The 24,043-nt window shown below is 47.3% G+C and overlaps 1 protein-coding gene across 2 annotated transcripts in view; it reads right to left on the reverse strand.

Annotated features, from left to right (window-relative positions):
* The window catches only part of igf2bp2a (insulin-like growth factor 2 mRNA binding protein 2a), a 607,906-nt gene that overhangs the window by 581,033 nt on the left and 2,830 nt on the right, over positions 1–24,043 (reverse strand). For both annotated transcript variants that reach the window (XM_085985316.1, XM_085985315.1), the window contains exon 2: positions 22,575–22,635. In XM_085985316.1, coding sequence (XP_085841442.1) covers positions 22,575–22,635 — 61 coding nt within the window. The remainder of the gene's footprint in view (positions 1–22,574; positions 22,636–24,043) is intronic.

Below are 24,043 nucleotides of genomic sequence, written 5' to 3' on the forward strand. Positions count from 1 at the left end.
ATCTCCGTATCCTGTAAGGGAATATGTTGGAATAACCTTCTGTAATCTTTCTTATTCATGACCGTCAATGCCGATCCAGTGTCCAATTCCATTTTTACTTGGACTCCTGCTATCTTAAGAGTGACCCAAATTGTCTGGAGGTCTGTATCCTTACCAACGTTGTGTATTCTTAAGCTATCCAGTTCATTACTGCTAGCGTCTGAATCTGACTTCTGTTCAGTCAAACTGTTCTTTGTCACCTTGGGTACCTTTGCATATTTTCCTTGCGGTGACTTTTTATTGCTGGTCTTCTTTCCTGACCGGCATACTTTAGCTATGTGGCCAAACCTGCCACACGTTCTGCATTCTTGGTTTTTAAACCAACACTGGTTCTGATCGTGCGTTGTCTTTCCACAACGATAACATTTGACAGAACTCAAACCCAATTTGTTTGTACCGAGTTCCGGTGGCCGTAGCTGCATTACTGCCGTGCCTCTCGCTGCGGCCTCGTGTGCTGCTGCCATAGTGACCGCCTTCTCGAGAGACAGCTCATTCTCCTCGAGCAGTCGCCTTTGTGTATCCTGTTTAAATAAACCACACACAAATCTATCTCGAAGCGCCTGTCAGTCCCGTTCCAAACTGACAATATTTTGCTAGCTTACGTAATTCCATCAAATATTCAGCATTGCTTTCATTTTGCCGCTGTCCTCTATCATAAAATTTAAATCGTTCCGCTAGCATCAGCGGCGTGGGGCTAAGATGATTTTTTAGGACAGTAACAATCTGTTCGAACGTCTTATCCGCCGGTTCATCTGGTGATAACAGGTGTTTCAATTGCCCGTATGTCTTCGCACCCATTAAGTTTAGTAATGTTAGTGCTTTATCTGTCTCAGGAATTTTATTTGCCTTACAATAGTTTTGTATGCGTTCTACATACATGGCCCAGTCTTCTATATCACTGTCGAAGGCATTAATGTTCCCATGTTTAGGCATCGTAGCAATTTATCGTATTTTTAATGTTATCTAAGATGGCGGCTTCCCGCTCTTGCCGTCGTCCTCCGCCCACAAAATGGCGGTTTTCCCGCTCTTGGCGGTCTTCACCCGTCCCCCGACGCTGTCTCCGCTTCACCGCGGCTCTCGCGTCTTCAGTTTCCCCAGACGCTGCGCCTTTAGCCCGAATGCGGCCCTTATCTCCGGTCGCGATCGATGTCCCGCACTGCGCCTCTCGCTCGAAAGCGGCCCGGCCCTTATCTCTGGTCGCGATCGACCTCACCGCCCTTATTCCTCCGTCTTCCCAGCCCCGTCTGTACAGCCAACACAGTTGACTTTCTGTCGCGTCGCTGCCCGGCTTACCCACCACGAGGCAGTAGAAGAAGCTGACAGTCGCTGATGGAGGCTTCGCGGTCAGGATGTCTTCTGCACTCCGGTTGCTCGATGCCTGCCGCTCGGCGTGTCTTCCCGTAGGTGATGAGGGTGGAAACCTCTCTTCGACGTCCTGTCTGTGGACGAAGTCGCCGTGGAAATTACTGCAGCAGGGTAAGAATCGGACTCGTCGCCACTGTTAAGTCTGTGTGTTATAGTGAGAATTACTACACAGACCACAAGAGTAAATTCAACAGGTCTTTACTGGTTGGAGGTCGGACTATACTGAATACAATATTATTACACTGTGCTTATATACCGGTGTGGTCACCACCGGTATTACGTATACAGCAGCCAAAGAAAGTAGTACCTTTCTTAAGGTGGACCAGGCTTAAGTTCTCTTAAGGTGGAACAGGTTACATACACCACACCCCTAACATCTTCCCTTCTTCTCCTGCTCAGTGCCTTCACCGCCTCCTTTGATGGCAAGAGCTTCATACGGCAGGAGCAATATATTATATATTTAAAAAATCGAAGTTTGTGTTTTTACCCGCCGCTGCCCGAAACCAGGTCTGATTTCAGAATGTACATGGATCATATTCAAAGTACAGTCAAAATAATTGACTTTTTATTGTCTTGAAGGGTTGACTATGCCGAAGGAGACTAAAACATCTGTGGGGATCTTGATACAAGTCATTACAAACTTGGCTTGTGTTCCCTGGAGTTTAGAAGGCTGAGGGGTGATCTGTTTGCGGTGTTTAAAATGTTAAAGGAATTCAATAGGGTAGATAGAGAGAAACTATTTCCTCTGGTGGGGAATCTAGAAAGGGGGAGGGATATAATCTTAAAATTAGAGCGAGACCATTCAGGAGGGAAATCAGGAAATAAAGACAGAGGAAGACTTGCATTTCTATAGCGCCTTTCACGACCTCAGGACATCCTTACGGCCAATGAAGTACTTTTGAAGGGTAGTCACTGTTGTAATGTAGGAAGCACTTCTTCACACCAAATGTGATGTAATCTGGAACTCTCTTCCCTATAAGGCTGTGGATGCTGAGACAATTGGAGCTTTCAAGACCGAGATTGATAAATTCTTGTTAGGGTATCAAGGGATATGGAGCAATGGCAGATAAATGGAGTTGAGGTACAGATCAGCCATGATCTCATTGAATGGCGGAGAAGGCTCAAGGGGATGAATGACCTCCTCCTGTTTCTACGTACCGAACTGTCCAAACCCATTGAGAACTTCCCGAGACCTGATACAGCTGATTCAGGCACAGCAAGCTTTCTTCCCTCACTCCCGAATACACACCAAGCTCCCAGAAGCAACAACATAGATCGTGATCAATCTCCTTGTGTCGGAATACTGACAAGATAGGGGACCCAAAACACAATCTACTGCCGCGTATGCACCCGGCTTTGTTACAAGTCATCGTTTTCCACTGCTAAAAAAAAAACAACTGGAGAAAAAGTAAGGAGTATGAGGCAAGTCTGTAGCCTCTTGTTGATCCTCAGTTCTGTACAGGGCAAATTCCACAAGGTTTGATCGCAGATAAATAGTCTTACAGCAGCACACAGGTCCCGGAGTTTAAGATTCATAGCAAAAACAGGCTGAATTCCACCTGGGAACTAAGGCAGTGCAAGCACACTGCTCAGAACCACAGTGCCCAGTGTCTGTCAGCCCAAAACTTCACAAAATCAAAACCAGAAGCACACACAGCATATTCTGAAGGACTCCATCAACACCCAGTGGCTCATCAAATTGTCAGCAATAACTTGTATTTAGATAGCACCTTTAACGCAGTAAAATGTCCCAAGGCGCTTCACGAGGAGCATTCTAAAACAAAATTGACACTGAGGCACAAAAGGAGATATTTGGGCAGTTGACCAAAAGCTTGGTCAAAAAGGTAGGTTTTAAGGAGCGTCTTAAAGGAGGGGAGAGAGGTGGAATGGTTTGGGAGGGAATTCCAGAGTTTAGATCCTTGGCAGCTGAAGGTACGGCCACCAATAGTGGAGCGATTAAAATCGGGGATGCTCAAGAGGCTAGATTTGGAGGAGCGCAGAGACCTCATGAGTTGTAAAGATGGAGGACATTGCAGGGATAGGGAGGGGCGAGGCCATGGAGGGATTTTAAAACAAGGATGGGAATTTTAAAATCAAGGCATTGCCAGACCGGGGCCAATGTAGGTCAATAAGCTCGGGGCTGATGGGTGAACGGGACTTGTGCGAGTTCGAACACAGGAAGCAGAGTTTTGGATGAGCTCAAGTTCACATCACTTTTTTCTCAATGATGAGCTACTGTCAAAAACGAACCCTGCAGACGATCAAAATACATCATCAAGGGAGGAAACATGCCACAACAGTTACCTCAGGATATACTGACAGAAAAACCCATATCTTTCAGCATATTCACAAAGCTCGTTCTATGCAAAAATGTGTTTTGAGGAAATTAAATAAAACAACCAATACTCTTCAATGCTAGTCTTGAGGGCTCCTCTTAATTAACCAGCAAAAATGCTCCCTGTACCCACCAGTCCTGTACCCCAGTGTTATACAGTGACAGACCTGTACCACCAGTCCTGTACCCCAGTGTTATACAATGACAGACCTGTACCCACCAGTCCTGTACCCCAGTGTTATACAGTGACAGACCTGTACCCACCAGTCCTGTACCCCAGTGTTATACAATGACAGACCTGTACCCACCAGTCCTGTACCCCAGTGTTATACAGTGACAGACCTGTACCCACCAGTACTGTACCCCAGTGTTATACAGTGACAGACCTGTACCCACCAGTCCTGTACCCCAGTGTTATACAGTGACAGACCTGTACCCACCAGTCCTGTACCCCAGTGTTATACAATGACAGACCTGTACCCACCAGTCCTGTACCCCAGTGTTATACAGTGACAGACCTGTACCCACCAGTCCTGTACCCCAGTGTTATAGTGACAGACCTGTACCCACCAGTACTGTACCCCAGTGTTATACAGTGACAGACCTGTACCCACCAGTACTGTACCCCAGTGTTATAGTGACAGACCTGTACCCACCAGTAATGTACCTGTGTTATACAGTGACAGATCTGTACCCACCAGTAGTGTACCGCAGTGTTAGTGACAGACCTGTACCCACCAGTACTGTACCGCAGTGTTAGTGACAGACCTGTACCCACCAGTACTGTACCGCAGTGTTATACAGTGACTGACCTGTCCCCACCAGTGATGGACCCAGTGTTATACAGTGACAGACCTGTACCCACTAGTACTGTAACCCAGTGTTATACAGTGACAGACCTGTCCACACTAGTGTTGAGTCTGTGTTTTCAAATGTAGTTATGCTGAATAACAGGACACAGACTACAGAAATAATTAAACAGGTCTTTAGTGATTGAGGGTCAGGGCTGAACTGAGATACACTTTGCTCCGCAGGGTTTATATACTGGTGTGGTCACCACCGGTACTACAATGTACAGGAGCCATCAAAAAGTAGTCCCATCACCTTAAGGTATCCTCTTAAGGTGGTACAGGTTACATACACTACAATTCCTCCCCTTTTAGCTTAACAGTGTACACCCCAAATTAAACATTACATGGATAACATATATACAATTTTCACACAAAACTGTTCAAAGATTCAGTCTCTGAGGAGGCCTCCTGATCCGGGCCAGATAAGGGCCTAGAAATTGGGTTTTGGCGCAGCAACGGCTTTAGCGCCGGAAGTTAGTGCCGGAGCTAAGTCGCGCTGGTCGGGCCAAAAATTCACTACTTCTGCGCCCAAACGGCTGCCGGCGCTGCTGAAAGCTGTTAGCGCCTGAAAACTGGCGCTATGCGCTGAATTTCGGCGCTATTCCGGCGCTGCGGCGCCCGCTGCGGTGCGGCAGGTTCGGGAACTGCAGGCCTCCTCCTTCCCTTAAGGAGGACCTGCCTGCACCCGGCCGCGGCCCGCGATAATCTTATTAAAAATGAGCCCGGCACCTCGGACAAGTGCCGGGCTTGCTTCTGTTCCGGGGGGGGGGGGGGGGGAGTCCGGGGAGGGAGCTGCGGCCAGGCGGGCGGCGGGAAAGCGGCCGGCCGCCGCGGGGCCTTTAATGCGCCGGCGCAAACTTGTGCAAGGCACCTCTGCCAGAACGTTGCTTGCGGCTGCCACGGGCGAGGCGGCCGCAAGTCAATTTCCCAGTTCGGGCGGGTTACCATGGCAACCGGGACGCTGCGCACACCGATGACGTCATCGGTGCCGGCGCAGCGCTACCGGTCTACCGCGGCGGAAGGGCCCCAGGCAATTTAGGCGCCGGCGCCAATTGCAGCGCTAGGCCCTCTAGCGCCGCAAAATCGGCGCTAAGGGCACTGAATTTCTAGGCCAATGCCTTTCAGGGGTCTCTGGTTCTCGTTGCTGGGGTGACTCATCCATTTGATCTCCTATGGATTGAACATCATCATGTACGTTCGAGTCTGAGGTAGATGCTACAGGCTCAATAAATTCTTCAACTGGTGTCTCTGCCGTAGACATGGGGTCGACCCTTGTTCTCGATTCCACAAGTTGGTCAGCATGACGTCGTATTACGTTCTCTCCAACGTCTACCGTGTGCATCAAGGGTCCTTATCGGGCACGAATTGTTCCAGATTGCCATTTATCATCCCTATAGTCCCTGGCCAACACTGGTTGTCCTATTTCGAAACTACGAGTGGCCTTGTTATTTACGTGCTGGAATTGCTTGTTTTCGACTTCCCTTCTCACATTGGGTTTTAACAAATCCAACCGGGACCACAACCTTCTGTTATAGAACATTATGGCAGGGCTTTGATTTGTCACTGCATGCGTGGCGTTTCGATACGCCATCAGGAAATTGTCCACCTTGTGTTGTAGTGGAATATGGTCTTCGCTCATGGCCTTTATCGCCTTTTTGAACGTTTGTACAAATCTCTCGGCCAACCCATTTGTAGCCGGATGATATGGGGCAGATGTATAGTGTTTCACCCCATTCTTTTTCATGAATTTCTGGAATTCTTCTGACACGAACTGTGGTCCGTTGTCTGAACATATTTGTTCCGGCAACCCATTCCTTGCAAATATGGTTCTTAGAACTGCGATCGTCTTCTCAGAGGTAGTGGTCGACATCTTAATCACTTCTGGCCATTTAGAATGTGCGTCTACTGCTATCAAAAACATGGAATCCATGAATGGACCTGCAAAGTCGATATGCACACGTTGCCATGGGGTTGAAGGCCATTCCCATGGATGCAGCGGTGCAATTGGAGGTGTATTTTGAACTTTTTGGCACCCTGAGCAGCTTTTAGTCAGATCCTCTATTTGTTTGTCGATACCTGGCCACCACACATAAGCCCTAGCAAGGCTTTTCATCTTGACTCCCCCCAGATGACCTTCATGCAATTCTTTCAGGACTCTCTCCCTTAATTTAGGAGGAATAATCTCCCTTAATTTAGGAGGAATAATCACCCTTGTTCCATACATCAATGTTCCTTGACAGACGGACAGCTGTTCTTGTCTGGCCGAGAATGCTGGTAACAGTGGTTCGCCATGTGCTGGCCATCCCTTCACTGTCAAGTCGTAGACCCGAGACAGTGTCGGGTCGTTTCAGGTCTCTCTCTCAATACCCGCATTGGTGACTGGTAAGCATTCGATGATGGTCAAGTGAAATATCTCGACAGGGTCAACTGCCGGTGCCTCTTCCGCTGTAGGTAGTGGCAGGCGCGACAGCCCATCAGCATTACCATGTTGCTTTGTACCTTTGAATTCAATATCATATTGATGTGCCCCTAGGAAAAGGGACCATCTCTGAAGCCTCTGCGCCGTCATTACCAGAACACCCTTCTTAGGGTTGAAAATGGAAACCAACGGCTGGTGATCTGTCAGCAGCGTAAACTTTTGGCCTTGCAGGTAATGGTTAAATTTCTTAACTCCCCACACGAGGCCGAGAGCCTCCCTATCTATCTGAGCATAGTTGGGCTCAGCGGAGGTCAATGATCTGGATGCGAACGCGACTGGCCTTTCCGAGCCATCTGGAAACTTATGTGAGAGCACTGCCCCGATACCATATGGAGAAGCATCACAAGCTAAGCGAATAGGCAGCGTTGGGTTAAAGTGAGCCAACACTTCCTTAGAGGTGATCAGTGCCTTGCTCTTCTGAAAAGCCCGCTTACAATCATCGCTCCATTTCCATGGTATTCCCATTTGCAAAAGAGAGTGTTTAGCGGGTGTAACACCGTGGATAAATTTGGAAGAAACTTGTGGTAATAGTTAACCAACCCAAGGAACGACCTCAACTGGGATACATTTTCCGGAGCGGGAGCTTTCACAACAGCTTCGATTTTGTCAGGTGACTTATGGAGCCCCTCCTGGTCAATGACGTGGCCGCAGTACAAGATTCGCTTTTGAAAGAACTCACATTTCTGGCGATTAACTCTGAGCCCATAGTCTTTCAATCTGATGAGCATCTGCTCCAAATTCGCGAGGTGATCCTTATCGTTATCTCCTGTAATCAGGATGTCGTCCAGGTAGCATTGTGTGCCTGGGATTCCCTGCAATACCTGCTCCATGGCCCTTTGCCAAATCGCTGGAGCCGATGCCACTCCAAAAACCAGTCTATTATACCAATATAAGCCCTTTTGTGTGTTGATCGTGAGATACTGGCGTGATGCTTCATCAACTTCCATCTGTAGGTACGCCTGCGCCAGGTCTATCTTGGTGAAGTGTTTCCCGCCAGACAGCAAAGCGAAGATATCTTCAATCCGCGGAAGCGGATATTGCACCGTGTGAAGAACCGGATTAACAGTGATCTTGAAATCGCCACAGATGCGAACCTTTCCAGGTTCCCCCGGCTTGTTGCTCAATGAACGCTTCATGACAGGAACAATGGGTGTGGCCCATTCGCTCCAGTCCACCTTGGACAGTACCCCTGAACGTTCTAGCCCTTCCAGCTCTGCTTCCACAGCAGGTCGTATCGCATAAGGTACCGGTCTGGCTTTGAAAAATTTTGGGTTTGCATGTTCTTCAACCTTGATGTTTGCCGTAATTCCTTTCAGTGTCCCAGTCCCTGTTGGAACACCTCCTTAGCATCGTCTAATATTTTGGACAGTCGTTTAGGTTTGACGTCGTCCTCCTTACAGGCATCTACAGTCAGTGCTTGTATGGAATGCCAGTCCACGTTTATTCTCCGGATCCATTCCCGTCCCAGTAGTGGCGGACCTCCATCAGGTAACACATACAAGTCCATTTTCTGACTTTCTTTACCATTGTAGACCACATTTACTTTTATCTTTCCTTTGGGGTATACTATTTGCCCCGTGTATGTTTTCAATACAATCTCCGTATCCCTCAGGGGAATGTGCGAGAATAACCTTTTGTAATCTTGCTTATTCATGACCGTTAATGCCGATCCAGTGTCCAATTCCATCTTTACTTGGACTCCTGCTATCTGAAGCATAACCCAGATAGTTTGGTGGTCTGCTGTGTTACCCACATTATGTATTTTTAGACAACCCAGTTCCTTACTGCTGGAGTCTGAATCCATCTTCTGTTCATCCAAACTGTCACCTTGTGTACTTTTTTGTACTTCTCCTGCGGTGACTTTTTGCTGCTGGTCTTCTTTCTTGACCGGCATACTCTCGCTATGTGACCAAGTTTGCCACATTGCCTGCATTCTTTATCTTTGAACCAGCACTGGTTCTGGTCATGCGTTGTCCTTCCGTAACGATAGCACTTTACTGCGCCCAATGCCATTTCATTGGTGCTGAATTCCAATGGCCTTTGCTGTATCTCTGCAGTGCCTCGTGCTGCTGCCTCGTGCGATGCTGCAATGCTGAAAGCTTTGTCCAGTGTAAGGTCCTTTTCCTCCAGCAGTCACTTCTGGGTTCCTTCCCTTAGGAGCCCACACACAAACTTATCTCTCAGTGCGTCTGCTAGTCCTGTACCGAACTGGCAGTACTTTGGTAACTTGCGCAGTTCGGTTAGGAATTCAGCGTTGCTTTCTTCTTTAAGTTGAATTCTTTTGTAGAATTTAAATCGTTCCGCTATCAGCAGCGGCGTGGGGTTTAAATGCTCTTGCAGGATAGTAACAATATCCACGAAACTCTTCCCTACCGGTTTGTCTGGTGTTACAAGGTTCCTTAATAACCCGTACGTCTTCGCACCCATCGAGTTTAATAGGGTTAGTGCTTTCTTATCCTCCGGTACCTCATTCGTTGTACAGTAAACTTCGAGGCGTTCCACATAAGTGGCTGTAATGAAATCTGTTTGTCTTGCCTGTATTCGTTTTGCACTCATGTATATTACCCTCCCCCACACGGTGTATAGTTTCACTTCCTCTTTCCTGACTAACCTGGAAGGTTCCAGGTCTTGGCTCTTGGCTCCACCCCTGACTTCTCTTACTTAAAGATCCCAGGATCTGTATGACTCATTCCTGTGAGCCAGTCGGTGTGTTGAGATGTTAGCTCTGATCTTAGTGATTAAAAGCCAACTTGTTAAAGTCTATGGCCTAGAAATTGGGTTTTGGCTTAGCCAGGGCTTTAGCGCCGGAAGTTAGTGCCGGCGCTAAGTACCCTGCGCGCGCCAAAAATTCAGTGGCGCCGCGCCCAAACGGCTGCCGGCGCTACTGAAGGGTCTTTGCGGCGGTACATCGGCGCTAACTGCTGTTTCGCGCCGCAATTCCGGCGCTGCGGCACCCGATGCGGTGCGGCAGGCTGGGGACGCGCAGGCCTCCTCCTCCCGTTAAGGAGGAGCTGCCTGCAACCGGCCGCGGCCCGCGCAAATCAGCTTAAAAATGAGCCCGGCACCTCGGACAAGTGCCGGGCTTGCATCTGTTCCGGGGGGGGGGGGGGGGGGGAGAAGTCCGGGGAGGGAGCTGCGGGCAGGCGGCCGGCGGGAAAGTGGCCGGCCGCCGCGGGGCCTTTAATGCGCCGGCGCAAACTGGAGTAAGGCACCTCTGCCAGAACGTTGCTTGCGGCTGCCACGGGCGAGGCGGCCGCAACTCAATTTCGGAGTTCGGGCGGGTTACCACGGCAACCGGGACGCTGCGCACACCGATGACGTCATCGGTGCCGGCGCAGCGCTACCGGTGCAACGCCGATTTAGGCCCCCAGGGAATTTTTAAACTGGCCATAACTCTGGCGCTAGTCCCTCTAGCGCCTCAAAAGCGGCACTAAGGCTAGTGAATTTCTAGGCCTATAACTTCTAGTTTTGTGGTTATTGAAGGCACATCAATTTTAATCACTAAAGAACACTAGGATGGATCGACTCCTAAAACCAGAGCGTCTGGACTTGGATCCACATTCTGCTGAAGCATCAAATCAATTTGGACACTGACTCAAATGCTTCGAACTCTTCGCGAGGGCCTCATCCGCTAGCGAGGTAGATAAACTGAGTCCACTGACTACTCACGTTAGTCATTGGATTTATTCGTTCATCCGGGACGCCACCTCTTACACGGAGGCCATCACTATCCTGAAGGCCCAATACCAGAGGCCAGTAAATGAAGTGTACGCCAGACATCTGCTGGCTACACGCAGGCAGCGACCTGAGGAATCAATGGACGATTTCTTACAGGGCCTAAAGGACTTGGTCCGGGACTGTAACTGCAAGGCCGTGACGGCCAACGTGTACTCTGACGAATTGGTCCGCAATTCCTTCATCACGGGCCTCAAATCGAATTATATCCGGCAGAGACTGCTGGAGAAGGAGGTCCTGGACTTAAAAAAGGCAGTGGCCACTGCGCGATCGCTGGACATGGCCCAGAAAAACTCTCTTATTCTTCCGGCCATGCGGCCCTCACCGCCTCGTGCGCGCCGAGCGGGCCGCCATCTTGGAATCAGCCATCTTCCCCATCCAGGTCTCAGACCAGCTCTACACCGCCGGAGTCCCCACACAGAAGTTCACCCAGGAGTCCTACTACAGCGGCAATGTCTCGAGGCCCGAAATGCTACTTCTGCGGCCAGGCCAAGCACCCCAGACAACGATGCCCAGCGAAGGACGCTACATGCTTCAAATGTAAGAAAAAGGGGCATTTTAGCAAAGTCTGCAGGGGGAATCCGATTTCCAACTCAGTCACCGCCTCGTGCGTGCCATGCGGGCTGCCATCTTGGGATCCGCCATCTTTTCCCGACTCAACGGCCGCCCAGGGCCCAACAGTGGCTTCGATCACGGTGGATCAATCCAGGCCGCACCCGTTGACAAAATCCATGATGGACATACAGGTAAACGGGAATTTAACGAAATGTTTAATAACAAAGGGGGAAAATCAAGAATGACAAAATACTCAGGTGGAGGATCAAACTATCCACGTTCGACTATGATATTATGTACAGGCCGGGAGCCCTTAATGAACCCCCAGACGCCCTATCGCGGGGAATGTGTGCCAGCATTCATACGGACAAATTACAGGGTCTCCACAACGACCTCTGTCACCCTGGGGTCACCCGACTATACCATTTTATAAAGTCCCGCAATCTGCCCCACTCCATCGAGGAGGTCAGGGCAATGACCAGAGCCTGCCGCATCTGTGCGGAATGCAAGCCTCGTTTCTACAGGCCTGACCGTGCACACCTTATCAAAGCCACACGGCCATTCGAGCGCCTAAGTCTGGACTTCAAGGGACCCCTTCCCTCTGCCGACCGTAACGTATACTTCCTCAATATCATCGATGAATATTCCCGCTTCCCCTTCGCCATTCCCTGCCCAGACATAACCAGTGCCACGGTCATCAAGTGTCTCTGTAATCTATTCTGCATGTTTGGCATGCCGAACTACATACACAGCGATAGGGGGACGTCATTTATGAGTGACGAACTGCACCAGTTCTTGCTCTCAAAGGGGATAGCCACTAGCAGAACCACTAGCTACAACCCACGGTGTAATGGGCAAGTGGAAAGGGAGAATGCTACTGTTTGGAAGGCTGTCACGTTAGCCTTAAAGTCAAAAGGCCTTCCGACCTCCCGCTGGCAGGAAGTCCTCCCAGACGTGCTCCACTCCATAAGGTCTCTGTTATGTACAGCCACTAACGCTACCCCTCACGAAAAGATGTTCATTTTCCCCCGGAAATCCACCTCGGGCATATCTCTACCCGCGTGGCTGACGTCTCCGGGGACAGTACTATTGCGGAAGCACGTGAGAGGCCATAAAACGGACCCCCTTGTGGAAAAGGTACAGCTCCTCCATGCAAACCCTCAGTACGCCTATATCGAATACTCTGACGGGCGAGAGGACACTGTTTCCATAAAAGACCTCGCTCCCTCGGGGAGCGGAGAGAACGATGAGAGACTACCCGAGGAAGACCTACACCAAAAAGAGACAGGACGCCCAGAGGTATCAATACCCAACTTTAACCTGGAGGACACTGCAGATAACCTGGAAGACACTGCGGAGGCCCGGACAGCGGAGGAACCAGAATCCACTCCCCTAGAGGCACCCCAACCGGCTTTGCGCCGATCACTGAGAACCGCAAAACCTCCTGACAGACTCACTTATACCAACTTTTAAGAAACATCACCCCGATGGACTAAATCTAAAGAAGGGGTGAATGTAATGAAATCTGTTTGTCTTGCCTGTATTCGTTTTGCACTCATGTATATTACCCTCCCCCACACGGTGTATAGTTTCACTTCCTCTTCCCTGACTAACCTGCAAGGTTCCAGGTCTTGGCTCTTGGCTCCGCCGCTGACTTCTCTTATTTAAAGATCCCAGGATCTGTATGACTCATTCCTGTGAGCCAGTCGGTGTGTTGAGATGTTAGCTCTGATCTTAGTGATTAAAAGCCAACTTGTTAAAGTTTATAACTTCTAGTTTTGTGGTTATTGAAGGCACATCAGTGGCCCAATCTTCCACATCGTTATCAAAATCAGTGATGTTACCCGCTTTTGGCATCCTTGCCGAGTTTCCTTTCCCTTCGGATATGATTATTATTATATTTTATTTTATTTTTTTCAAGATGGCGGCTTTTCCCGCGCTTGTCTTCTTCCCCCGCCGACTCAAAATGGCGATTCCCGCGCTGTTGCCGTTCACGCCTCCCAGTGGTCCTTTATTTTCCCCTACGCTGCTGCTCTTGTTCCCCGCCGCTCCTGCGGTCCTTGTGGTCATAAACGCTTTTCTGGCTGCTGCGCGTCTCTGCCCCGATTGCAGTCCGGCCCCTGACACCGGCTGCGGTCGTGTTCTCCGCCCTTTTCGTCGTTTCCCCTCCCCTTCTCTTACTGACAACTCGGCCAACTTCCCCCCCCGTGCCGCTCGATCGGGCTTACCCGCCGCTGTCGTCGAAGGGATGTTCACTGATGTTTGACTTCGTGGCCAGAAACCAACCCGGGTTCCCGATGGCCTCCCGTACGATGCAGTGCCCAGCAGGATGTTGAGGGTTGATGTCCTTGTTCGACGCCCGTTTCCGAGGACGAAGCTTCCTTTGATGCAACTGCCGCTAGGTAAGATCAGACTTGTCGCCACTGTTGAGTCTGTGTTTTCAAATGTAGTTATGCTGAATAACAGGACACAGACTACAGAAATAATTAAACAGGTCTTTAGTGATTGAGGGTCAAGGCTGAACTGGGATACACTTTGCTCCGCAGGGTTTATATACCGGTGTGGTCACCACCGGTACTACAATGTACAGGAGCCATCAAAAAGTAGTCCATCACCTTAAGGTATCCGCTTAAGGTGGTACAGGTTACATACACTACAACTAGTACTGTACCCCAGTATTATACAGTGACAGACCTGTACCCACTAGTACTGTACCCCAGTGTTATACAGTGACAGACCTGTCCCCACTAGTACTGTACCCCAGTGTTATACAGTGACAGACCTGTCCCCACTAGTACTGTACCCCAGTGTTATACAGTGACAGACTTGTACCCACCAGTACTGTACCCCGATGTTATACAGTGACAGACCTGTCCCCACTAGTACTGTACCCCAGTGTTATACAGTGACAGACCTGTACCCACCAGTACTGTACCCCAGTGTTATACAGTGACAGACTTGTCCCCACTAGTACTGTACCCCAGTGTTATACAGTGACAGACCTGTACCCACCAGTACTGTACCCCAGTGTTATACAGTGACAGACCTGTACCCACCAGTACTGTACCCCAGTGTTATACAGTGACAGACCTGTACAGCTGCAAATTCTCTTTCAGGATAGAATCCAAGTTTGGGAGTGGGGAATCTAGTCTTGTATTGCAGGGTGTTCCCGAGTTCAATTGTGAAAATTCCACTTATTCACCCTTCCACATTACTGAAATCCTGGTGTCCACACTCTACATTCACCTCTCTGTGAAATAGTCTCCCGATCACTATGCCATCCCTTCGGTCACCTGTTTACTTGTTTGTAAATGTTTAGTATCGTGCCCTGCCTGTGACAAGATTTATAATTAATTATAGTTTGAAATCATCCGTTGAACTGGAGTGAGAACAGTTGGATTCCTCCACCCTTTTAGTTTACTCGAACCTTTTATCTGATCCCAGAAGCTAATCTCCGAATACTAAACATACTAAACTAGCCTTTTCCAGATCAGGCGGACTGTAATAAAGTAACTGAACAATGCATGCATATCCTAGCCTTTACTCAGTGCCGAACACGTCTCTCAGGGCTCAGGTAGATTCGCATATAACACATTACTGTGACGTGCAGCGGCTGTTTTTATGTTGGCACTCTGCTTGATTTTGTATTTCTAAATTCAACAGAGATTCAACAGCCAATAATAATAAAACACATGAATCAGAGAAATGATTGTCTAAGTATAAATAACCGTTCAGTAAACAGTGCAACGTCGTATTGCCACTTTCTGATCCTTCAATTTTGAATTAATTCTGCTGGGATTTTGTGACCTCCCACTGCACCCCCCACCCCAAAAAAAGAGACATGTTTTGGTGAAATTCGTTTGTCTGCTGGTTAAAAATGGTGTAGCCAAGCGATTTCTCCAGAACACTTCAGTATTAATCACCAAAAACCTCCTGCTGAAAGAACAGCAGGAACTCATTTAATTTAGAATTAACAAGATTTGTTTCTCTGTACTTGTGTAACGCAGTAAAGATGAAATAAAATTAAGCCTCACTTTTCATTTTCTGTGTTACAAACACAGAAGAAATCTGTTAAAAGTGAAGTTATTTCTATTTCACCTAAAATTTAATTTAGCATGGTAAAAACAGAATGTTGAAGAATATCATTTGTTTCCATTTGAAGACATCCCTCTTGTTTTAAAAATATACATCAAAATCTAACTAATAATCATCCATTTTCTCACCTTCTATATCCATATACTTTGAACTCGCTGTGCACTCTCTCAATTAAAATAGCAACTAAACTACCAATTTTACAGCAAGTTCTTTTGAGAATTGCAGACAATTTGTTGCAGAATCTGTTCTAACTTTCTGCATTTAATGAAATGACAATTGTTTCCTGGCTTCAATACTTTGTGCCCAAGTCACTGAAACACTTTTTAAAAATATTTTCCCCATGTTTTGTTACATCACTTGCTTTTTCCTCAATTTTATTTCAAGAACTAGAGAAAGCACATCAGATATAAACAGCAGTATTTTAAGTTCAACAAATTAAACAAGCACTTTTTGTTTTGTCTCAATTCAGTACTTGCTCAAGAATCTTCAAAACTATTTTTTAAACCTGGGAAACAATCAACGATTTGAAGAAACAAAAGAATTCTAAAAGAGCTATGTTGAAAATCACTCGCTGAAATTTTGCACGGATTTAATCCCTAAAATGTAACTACTTTCACCAGCTGAATTACCAATGAAATGATGACAAATCCAGGACCTTTGGTCCCCACATAGAGGAACAAGATCAGCTCACATTCAATCCAAGCATGACAATGATTCACTCAAACACCTGCCACACCTCAAGTCTCTTGAACTTACCACAGGCTGTGCAGATGGAACACCAACTAAAGCATGAAATCACCTTACAAGTTTTACGTGATATCAATCTACAGGTACTTAATATTTATATATTACATGCATATTAACGAATTCTAGATCTATTTAAATGTTATTTGCTGGGTGTGGCAGTGTAAAGGACCAATACATCTTTGATGCGCAACAAATCTGCTTGTTCTTACGGATATGTGCTCAAAGTTATGAACAGACACTGCCGAGATGAACTATGAGCTTGTCTCACACACACAGAACAAAACAGCATTGAAGAATGAAAACAGGAAAATTTGGGAGCTAAAAATTAGTTTAAAAAAAGGCAAATGCTGGAAATCCAAAATAAAAGCAGGTGGTTTTGGAAATGCACGGCAGGTGTGAAAGGAGAAAGATCAGGATTACATTCCTTCGATAGAACTCCGACGCATATTCTCCACCAGAAACGTTAACCCGCCTTTTCCTTATCCTGTACATTCCCGGAATTTTCTGCTTTGATTAAACATGAACAGAACGGGATTCCAGAACACATGTCCCAGGAACACACTTCACCATCACTGCCTGTCACAACAGACTGCCCCCCACCCAAGCTAATGCAACCAACAGAGAACGTCCGAACACCGCCAACATCAATCATTCGTGAATATTCCCATCAACGTGATAATCTACAATCACTTTCTGCCTCTGATCATTGCATTCACCTCTGGCAAACGCCAGTCATTTTCAAACAACAAATTCCTCTTGGGGGTCAAGTTTATTTTCCGCCGATCTTTCAGTCACAGTCAAGTCTTAAAAAGGTTTGCACCGGACGTTTCAGAAAACAATCTTCCATCACCATTTGAAGAGTGCACACAGTTGTGCAGCAGCATTATCACAATGTCAACCGCTGGGAGAACCTCTGCGACTGGAGGGCTTGGCCTGGCTCAGTACAAACTTTCTGGTATTTAGGAGACAGACACATTCACATTCACACATGCTGCAAATCGACTCACAACACAAGTCACAGTACTGTCTAGACTGCAGAAAATATGAGTCAAAGATTTCATACTCCTGCATAAATCTGATTGTTTACTCTGAGTTGCTGACAGCCAATAGCAAATAATTTATTTATCCACTTAAAAGGAAAGCTGTAACTAAATGTTTGCAATCTAGAAAATCATTTTCTTTCATGCCCTGATGCACGGTTTACAACTGATAACTGCTTAATAATCTTGAGAAAGGTTTAATACGTCCAGTCTTAGAGACCCAAGATATCCCTACATAAAATTGTATCAATATCACCATTTTTTTCTTTTTTTACGAAGAAAGGTGACTAATTATTTTTGTTGTAATTTAACATTGAACAAACCACACTGAACAGACTTCTCCAACATTCTTGATTTGCGATTATTATTTTTTTTAAAGGCTGGGGGTGCGAGTAAATAATAAATAATTTTAAGAAACTGGGCGTGGGAAGAAAATTTGCCAGCCCATTTGGGTGGGTGAAGTGTTTGCTCAAGACTGCTAGGCAGACTGAATCATTCACATCGGTCCTCAGCGGGTCATTTCATCGTCAAGTGTACCGCAGTTGGGGATTTAGTTGTAGATTCAAGTTGTGCAGGCGCTGGAATTGCATCAAATGCAAACTGATTATGAGGCAGTGCACCATTTGTCTTTCCCCCAGTCTCAGGCAGAACACATCTGTGTATTACAGTCCAGAAATTTCTAATATATCGGCATTGCCTCGAGGATCAGAAATACCGACATGGTGTTTTTCTCCAGTGATCCAATGTACTAACAGAATTCAAAATGGACTCTCGGCTTCTTTAGCCGACTGGTGCCAACACACTATAGCCAATACACTGCCGTCCCAACACTCTCCCCCTGTGTGAACCCTTTAATTACGCCCACAGATATCTAGCATACCAGTACTGTTCTCTAACGTTATAGAAGTCCAAACAGTCTCTCCAGATACAGCTCCAAGTCTGAGGACAAAGTCTATTCTTGTACGGCTGGGTGTTTCTCATTGCTCCAAACTATGGCGCCAACAGTTAATAATAAAGGTGAGAGGTTCTCGCTCTCAAAATGTGTCACACTCAAAACTCTGAAATTAGTTTACTTTGTTCGATCAAAATACATTAGATTTGGGGCATTTTTTGCAAACGAGATTTTTTTTTTAAAGTCGATTGAACAGCCATCACCAAGATAGGCTGGGCTCTCTCTGCACATAGAATCATTCAGCACAGAAGGAGGCCATTCGGCCCATCGTGCCTTTACCAGCTCTTTGAAAGAGCTCTCCAATTCGTCCCACTCCCCTGCTCTTTTCCCACAGCCCTGCAAATTTTTTCCCCTTCAAGTATTTATAAAACATAAATTGCCTGGCGATGCCGGGCATTGAACCCGGGCCTCATACACATCAAAAAAACTGGGACTTTGGATTATTTAAATCAAGAAAATGGAGCATGAAAATAAATCTGCTGTCTATTTTCCACTGACCAACATCTCAACTGTTCCTTCAATACAGCTTGGCGAAGTTAGGAGAACAAGAGAGAATAAAATTAAAATAAAACTGCAGTGTCCTGGAACAGAATTTATACTCAGTGAAATACAAAGGGAAGGCACTTTTGGGTTTTGATGATTTTACAACACGTTTTATTTTAGTAATTAGACAATAATGTGAAAAATTTGTCCTTTTCATTCAACTTGCTAATGAAGTTCAGCAAAAGAAAGGCAGTTGGGGACTGCTGAGTGATCACCTCCAAAGATACACAAGTCATTGGATTCTCTTATAAACTTAACCTCAGATCAAGAAAAGTTTTTATCCCGATATCCCGAGCAAAACCTTTGTAGTGGTTTGGTCTTGTCGGCTTCTCACAGAAAGAAATCACAGAAACCCCACAGTGCAGATAGAGGCCATTTCGGCCCATCGAGCCCGCACCGACACATATCCCACCCGATCCCCGTAACCCCTACACCAACACATATCCCACCCTATCCCCGTAACCCCACGTATTTAATCCCCTTAACACTAAGGGTCAATTTATCATAGCCAATCAACCTAACCCGCACATCTTTGGACTGTGGGAGGAAACCGGAGCACCCGGAGGAAACCCACGCTTCTGTTGTACCTCCCAATGGGATAAAGAAGTGAAAACTTTTCCAATGTCATTTTTATTTTTGTTGCCTAGCTGCTCGTACAATGCATCACATAACCCACCCTCCCAAGACTTACTGTGCAATGGGTGACACCAAAGATCACATCAGGGTCTTTAGATAAGAAATTAATTTCAAAAGAACTACTAAAAAGGCGCGAGTACATTAATATGCTTTCCCTCGCTTCAATTAAAAAGGAAAACAAGTTTGTCAATCTATCTTTGTGATGATGCAATTCTCTTTGCAAAGGTACTGCACCTCCAAACCCAACACTGTACACATTAAATCTAAACTTGTTTTCTCTAGAAGACAGTCTCCGTAATTGCATAAACCTGCATTTCTCGACTGTTGTTTTGTCAGTTACCTATTAATATGTTCAAAAATAAAACCAACCTCGTCTTCAAAAAAAAGGTTAGTACACTATCTTTTATGTCCTTAATTACAACATTAAACTTTTCCTGTCGCAATTCATCGAATGGCTTCTCTCTAAGTCACTGTCATGGAAAAAAAAAATCTATCGCACAAGTGGTATCTCTTCAATAACAATTAAACATCTGCAGCAACCCCACTGGACACTGGCCAAAATGCTCCCGCAGATCTCAAACGGAGCAACGTGCTGAGAGCGACTGCTCCTTTCCTGTACAAAATGGACAATCAGGTACAAGGGGGAATGGTGTACCCGAGATCGAATTCAAGATTTCTGCTGGAGCTAGGTTCAATCTTTAAAAGAACAAGCTCCCTCTGGTTTTACTCTGCGACAGAACAAAACTTTCTAAAAAAACAAGAAAACTTCCTTTTTCTATAATTGGAGGCAAACATTTTAACCTGTTCAGTTCTGAATTTCCATTGTATTACTAAAAGCACACATTTTCGACACTTCATCCGCTGCAAAAAAGGTCCATTTCAAAGAGCACAGCAAAGCTACAACAAGCTAAGGACTCACATGATCCATTACCACACATTTAGTTTTTTTAAATATACTTGTATTATATTTTCCGTTTAAAATCTCAACAAGGAGTTAGCCCACCTTACACACTCTCATCAAAGTGGGCAATGACTGATGCTGCACGTACACCAATAGTTAAGCTCACACTTTGTGTTCTCTGCACCATTTACACTTGTCCAATATGTACTGTTGTGCTTTCAGTTTTTGTGCAACAATAAAAGACCTTGTGTGACAGACGATCATAGCTTGTGTCTACCAATTCCAGTTCTGTCTCAAAGCATATTAAAAAATTGTGGGAGTCGTTTTTTTGGAAGGGGTGTTGCTGATGCTTCAAGGTCTCCACAACAGCCAGCAGCTGAACAAGCTTATCAGTTACAATTAAAGAAAAGGTCTCGCTGGTACAAAAAGTGGGTTTTATTACTTAGAATTGCCAGCACTTCGTGCTCCCCAGTACTCTACTCCCACTGTAGCAAAGGATAAGCTGGAAAACGGAATGACAGTAACTCACATTTCACTCCCGCTATTTGGAGCTCTTCCCCACTTTGAAATAAAGTCACTCTAGTGCACCCATTCTATGAAATGACCCGCACCTTCAACCGAGTGCCCATTTTCATCAAGGAGCTACGTGACTAGTACAACAGGGAAAAGTATTAACATTGTAGGACTTCACCACCACCCCCCCCTCAGAAATACAATACAAGGCAGGAGAGGGGGGGGGGGAATAAATGACAGATACAATTAGGAAAATGAATCGGACTCAATTGGTCTTTGAGCATAGCAACCAGCAATGCCTTTTAAACCATTTTTGCCAATAGCAACACCCAAGAAAGAGCAGTCCCAGCAAAGGAAATTTATCCAGATGTGCCCCAAATGCACAGCTGGCACACACAGACACGTGCTGCACACAGGGCACATGCTGCATTCCTTCAAAAGCCAGTCTTTCAATTTTCAAAAAATCCCCTGCCACATATCAATCAGAATACACTGATACATCAGTTTAAAAATAAATGATACAAAACACACACAATTGACACCCTCAGAACACACCACCATTGCACAGAAACAAACATCCGATCGAGGGGAGACTGAAAACATGGCTGCCTGCAGCACTAATCATTTGGTTTTTTTAAAATATCACCTTTTCCAAAATATGAAGATTGCATTTTTGATTACATTGTTTATAAAATGATGTAATAATGCAGTTGTGTACACACTGCGGGAGACCCTCCTCCAATGGATCATCGTCTCAGCTTCCCTTCTCCCTGTTGCTCTGCCCAACATGCTTCAGTTTACCTTTTGGGGTGTACTGGTCTGAGCACTTGGTGCTTTCTATGTTAGTGTTATATTTAATAAGGTCCGGGTGCATTACCTGGAGCAGTTAGCAAATTCCTCAAATAATCCTCAAGGAACTTTCGCTAGTGTCAGAGATATTAAGAGGACAACTTTCTTGGTGTCAAACTTGTCAAGTTAGAAGCACCATGTGCTACACAAATGTTAAGTAAACTGTAAAAAAAAGTTGTGATTTAAATTATTTTCGATTTTCAATCATTCTTTCACTTTTTTTGTGCTTTATTTTTGGTTTGATGTATGTTGGATAACAAATGAACAGACTCTTGCCTTGAAAGGAAGACGGGGATGAAAAACAGAATAAAGATGATTTTTTTTTAGGGTGGGGAGATGAGGAAAGATATTGGGGGGAATCTTTTAAATTAATGCAGTCAGGAACATGTATCTTTTAATTGTTAAACCTTTTTTGCTATGAATTATCTCATCTTTTTGGAGAAAACAAATCTACACAAATTAACAAGGCACAAAGTTAACTTCAGATCACAAAGAACAGAAGCTTTTCATAAATTGCACAACAGGAAACTCTCCAAAAAAGTGATTATTGACCATTGCAAAAAGGGTTGGGTTTTTTTTTTGAGATGCCAGAATATAATTTCCCTCCAAACCTTTTTCTCCCATCTCCTACTTTTATGAACAAGTTAATTCAAAAGGGTAACACCATTGTCCTATTATTAATACCAACATCCATCGTGCCCTTTATTGCAATTTACATATGGGTTATTATTGCACATTAAAACACGCAGGACTTTCAGAACTCGCACCAAACCAGGCAATAGTTAACACAAATCTAAAGTCTTAAGGAATAGCCACACAGTTGTGACCTCGCAGAGGGTTGTGGGGGGTAAACACACAACACACTCGCAGGACACCAGACCCACGCTGAATCAACAAACAGCCAGGGGTTTTTAAAAAATCATTGGTAGAAACACTCACTTCTGCTTTTTGGGGACGGAGTAATCCACTTCGATCACCTTGCCGTGAAGCTCCACTTTGCCTGATGGAGAGAAAAACATAACCAACTTTATTATTTTTAAAACAAGTGATCAATTTCGTGGCCAATCCCTGGGACCCCCTGAAACAGCCCCATGCCACCCCGAGCTGCCCCCATGCCGGGCTGGGACATGCTGCCCCCTGAGCTGCCTAATGCCGGGCCGGGCCATGCCACCCCGAGCTGCCCCCATGCCGGGCTGGGCCATGCTGCCCCCTGAGCTGCCTAATGCCGGGCCGGGCCATGCTGCCCCGAGCGGCCCCGTGCCGAGCCAGGCCACGCTGCCCTGAGCTGCCCCGTGCCGAGCCGGGCCATCTGCCCCGAGCGGCCCCGTGCCGAGCCGGGCCATGCTGCCCTGAGCTGCCCAATGCCGGGCCAGGTCATACTGCCCTGAGCTGCCCCCATGCCGGGCTGGGCTGGGCCAGGCCATGCTGCCCTGAGCTGCTCAATGCCGGGCTGGGCCGGGCCATGCTGCCCCGAGCTGCCCAATGCCGGGCCGGGCTAGGCCGGGCCATGCTGCCCCGAGCTGCCCAATGCCGGGCCGGGCTAGGCCGGGCCATGCTGCCCCGAGCTGCCCAATGCCGGGCCGGGCTAGGCCGGGCCATGCTGCCCTGAGCTGCACAATGCCGGGCCGGGTCATACTGCCCTGAGCTGCCCAATGCCGGGCCGGGCTAGGCCGGGCCATGCTGCCCTGAGCTGCACAATGCCGGGCCGGGTCATACTGCCCTGAGCTGCCTAATGCCAGTCCGGGACATGCTGCCCCCTGAGCGGCCCCATGCCGGGCCAGGTCATACTGTCCTGAGCTGCCCAATGCTGGTCCGGGACATGCTGCTCCGAGCGGCCCCATGCCGAGCCGGGTCATACTGCCCTGAGCTGCCCAATGCCGGTCTGGGCCATGCTGCCCCCTGAGCTGTCCAATGCCGGGCCGGGCCATGCTGCCCCTGAGCGGCCCCGTGCCAGGCCGGGCCATACTGCCCTGAGCTGCCCAATGCCGGGCCGGGTCATACTGCCCTGCGCTGCCCAATGCTGGTCCGGGACATGCTGCTCCGAGCGGCCCCGTGCCGAGCCGGGTCATACTGCCCTGAGCTGCCCAATGCCGGTCTGGGCCATGCTGCCCCCTGAGCTGTCCAATGCCGGGCCGGGCCATGCTGCCCCGAGCGGCCCCATGCCGAGCCGGGCCATGCTGCCCAATGCCGGGCCGGGCCATGCTGCCCCTGAGCGGCCCCGTGCCGGGCCGGGCCATACTGCCCTGAGCTGCCCAATGCCGGGCCGGGTCATACTGCCCTGCGCTGCCCAATGCCGGGCCGGGCCATGCTGCCCTGAGCTGCCCAATGCCGCGCCAGGCCGGGCCATACTGCCCTGAGCTGCCCAATGCCGGGCCGGGTCATGCTTATCCAAGCTGCCCTATGCCGGG

The sequence above is a fragment of the Somniosus microcephalus genome, chromosome 4, assembly GCF_052327205.1.
Source record: "Somniosus microcephalus isolate GS21.2 chromosome 4, FLI_Smic_1.0, whole genome shotgun sequence".
In the NCBI taxonomy this organism is placed as follows: Eukaryota; Metazoa; Chordata; class Chondrichthyes; order Squaliformes; family Somniosidae; genus Somniosus; species Somniosus microcephalus.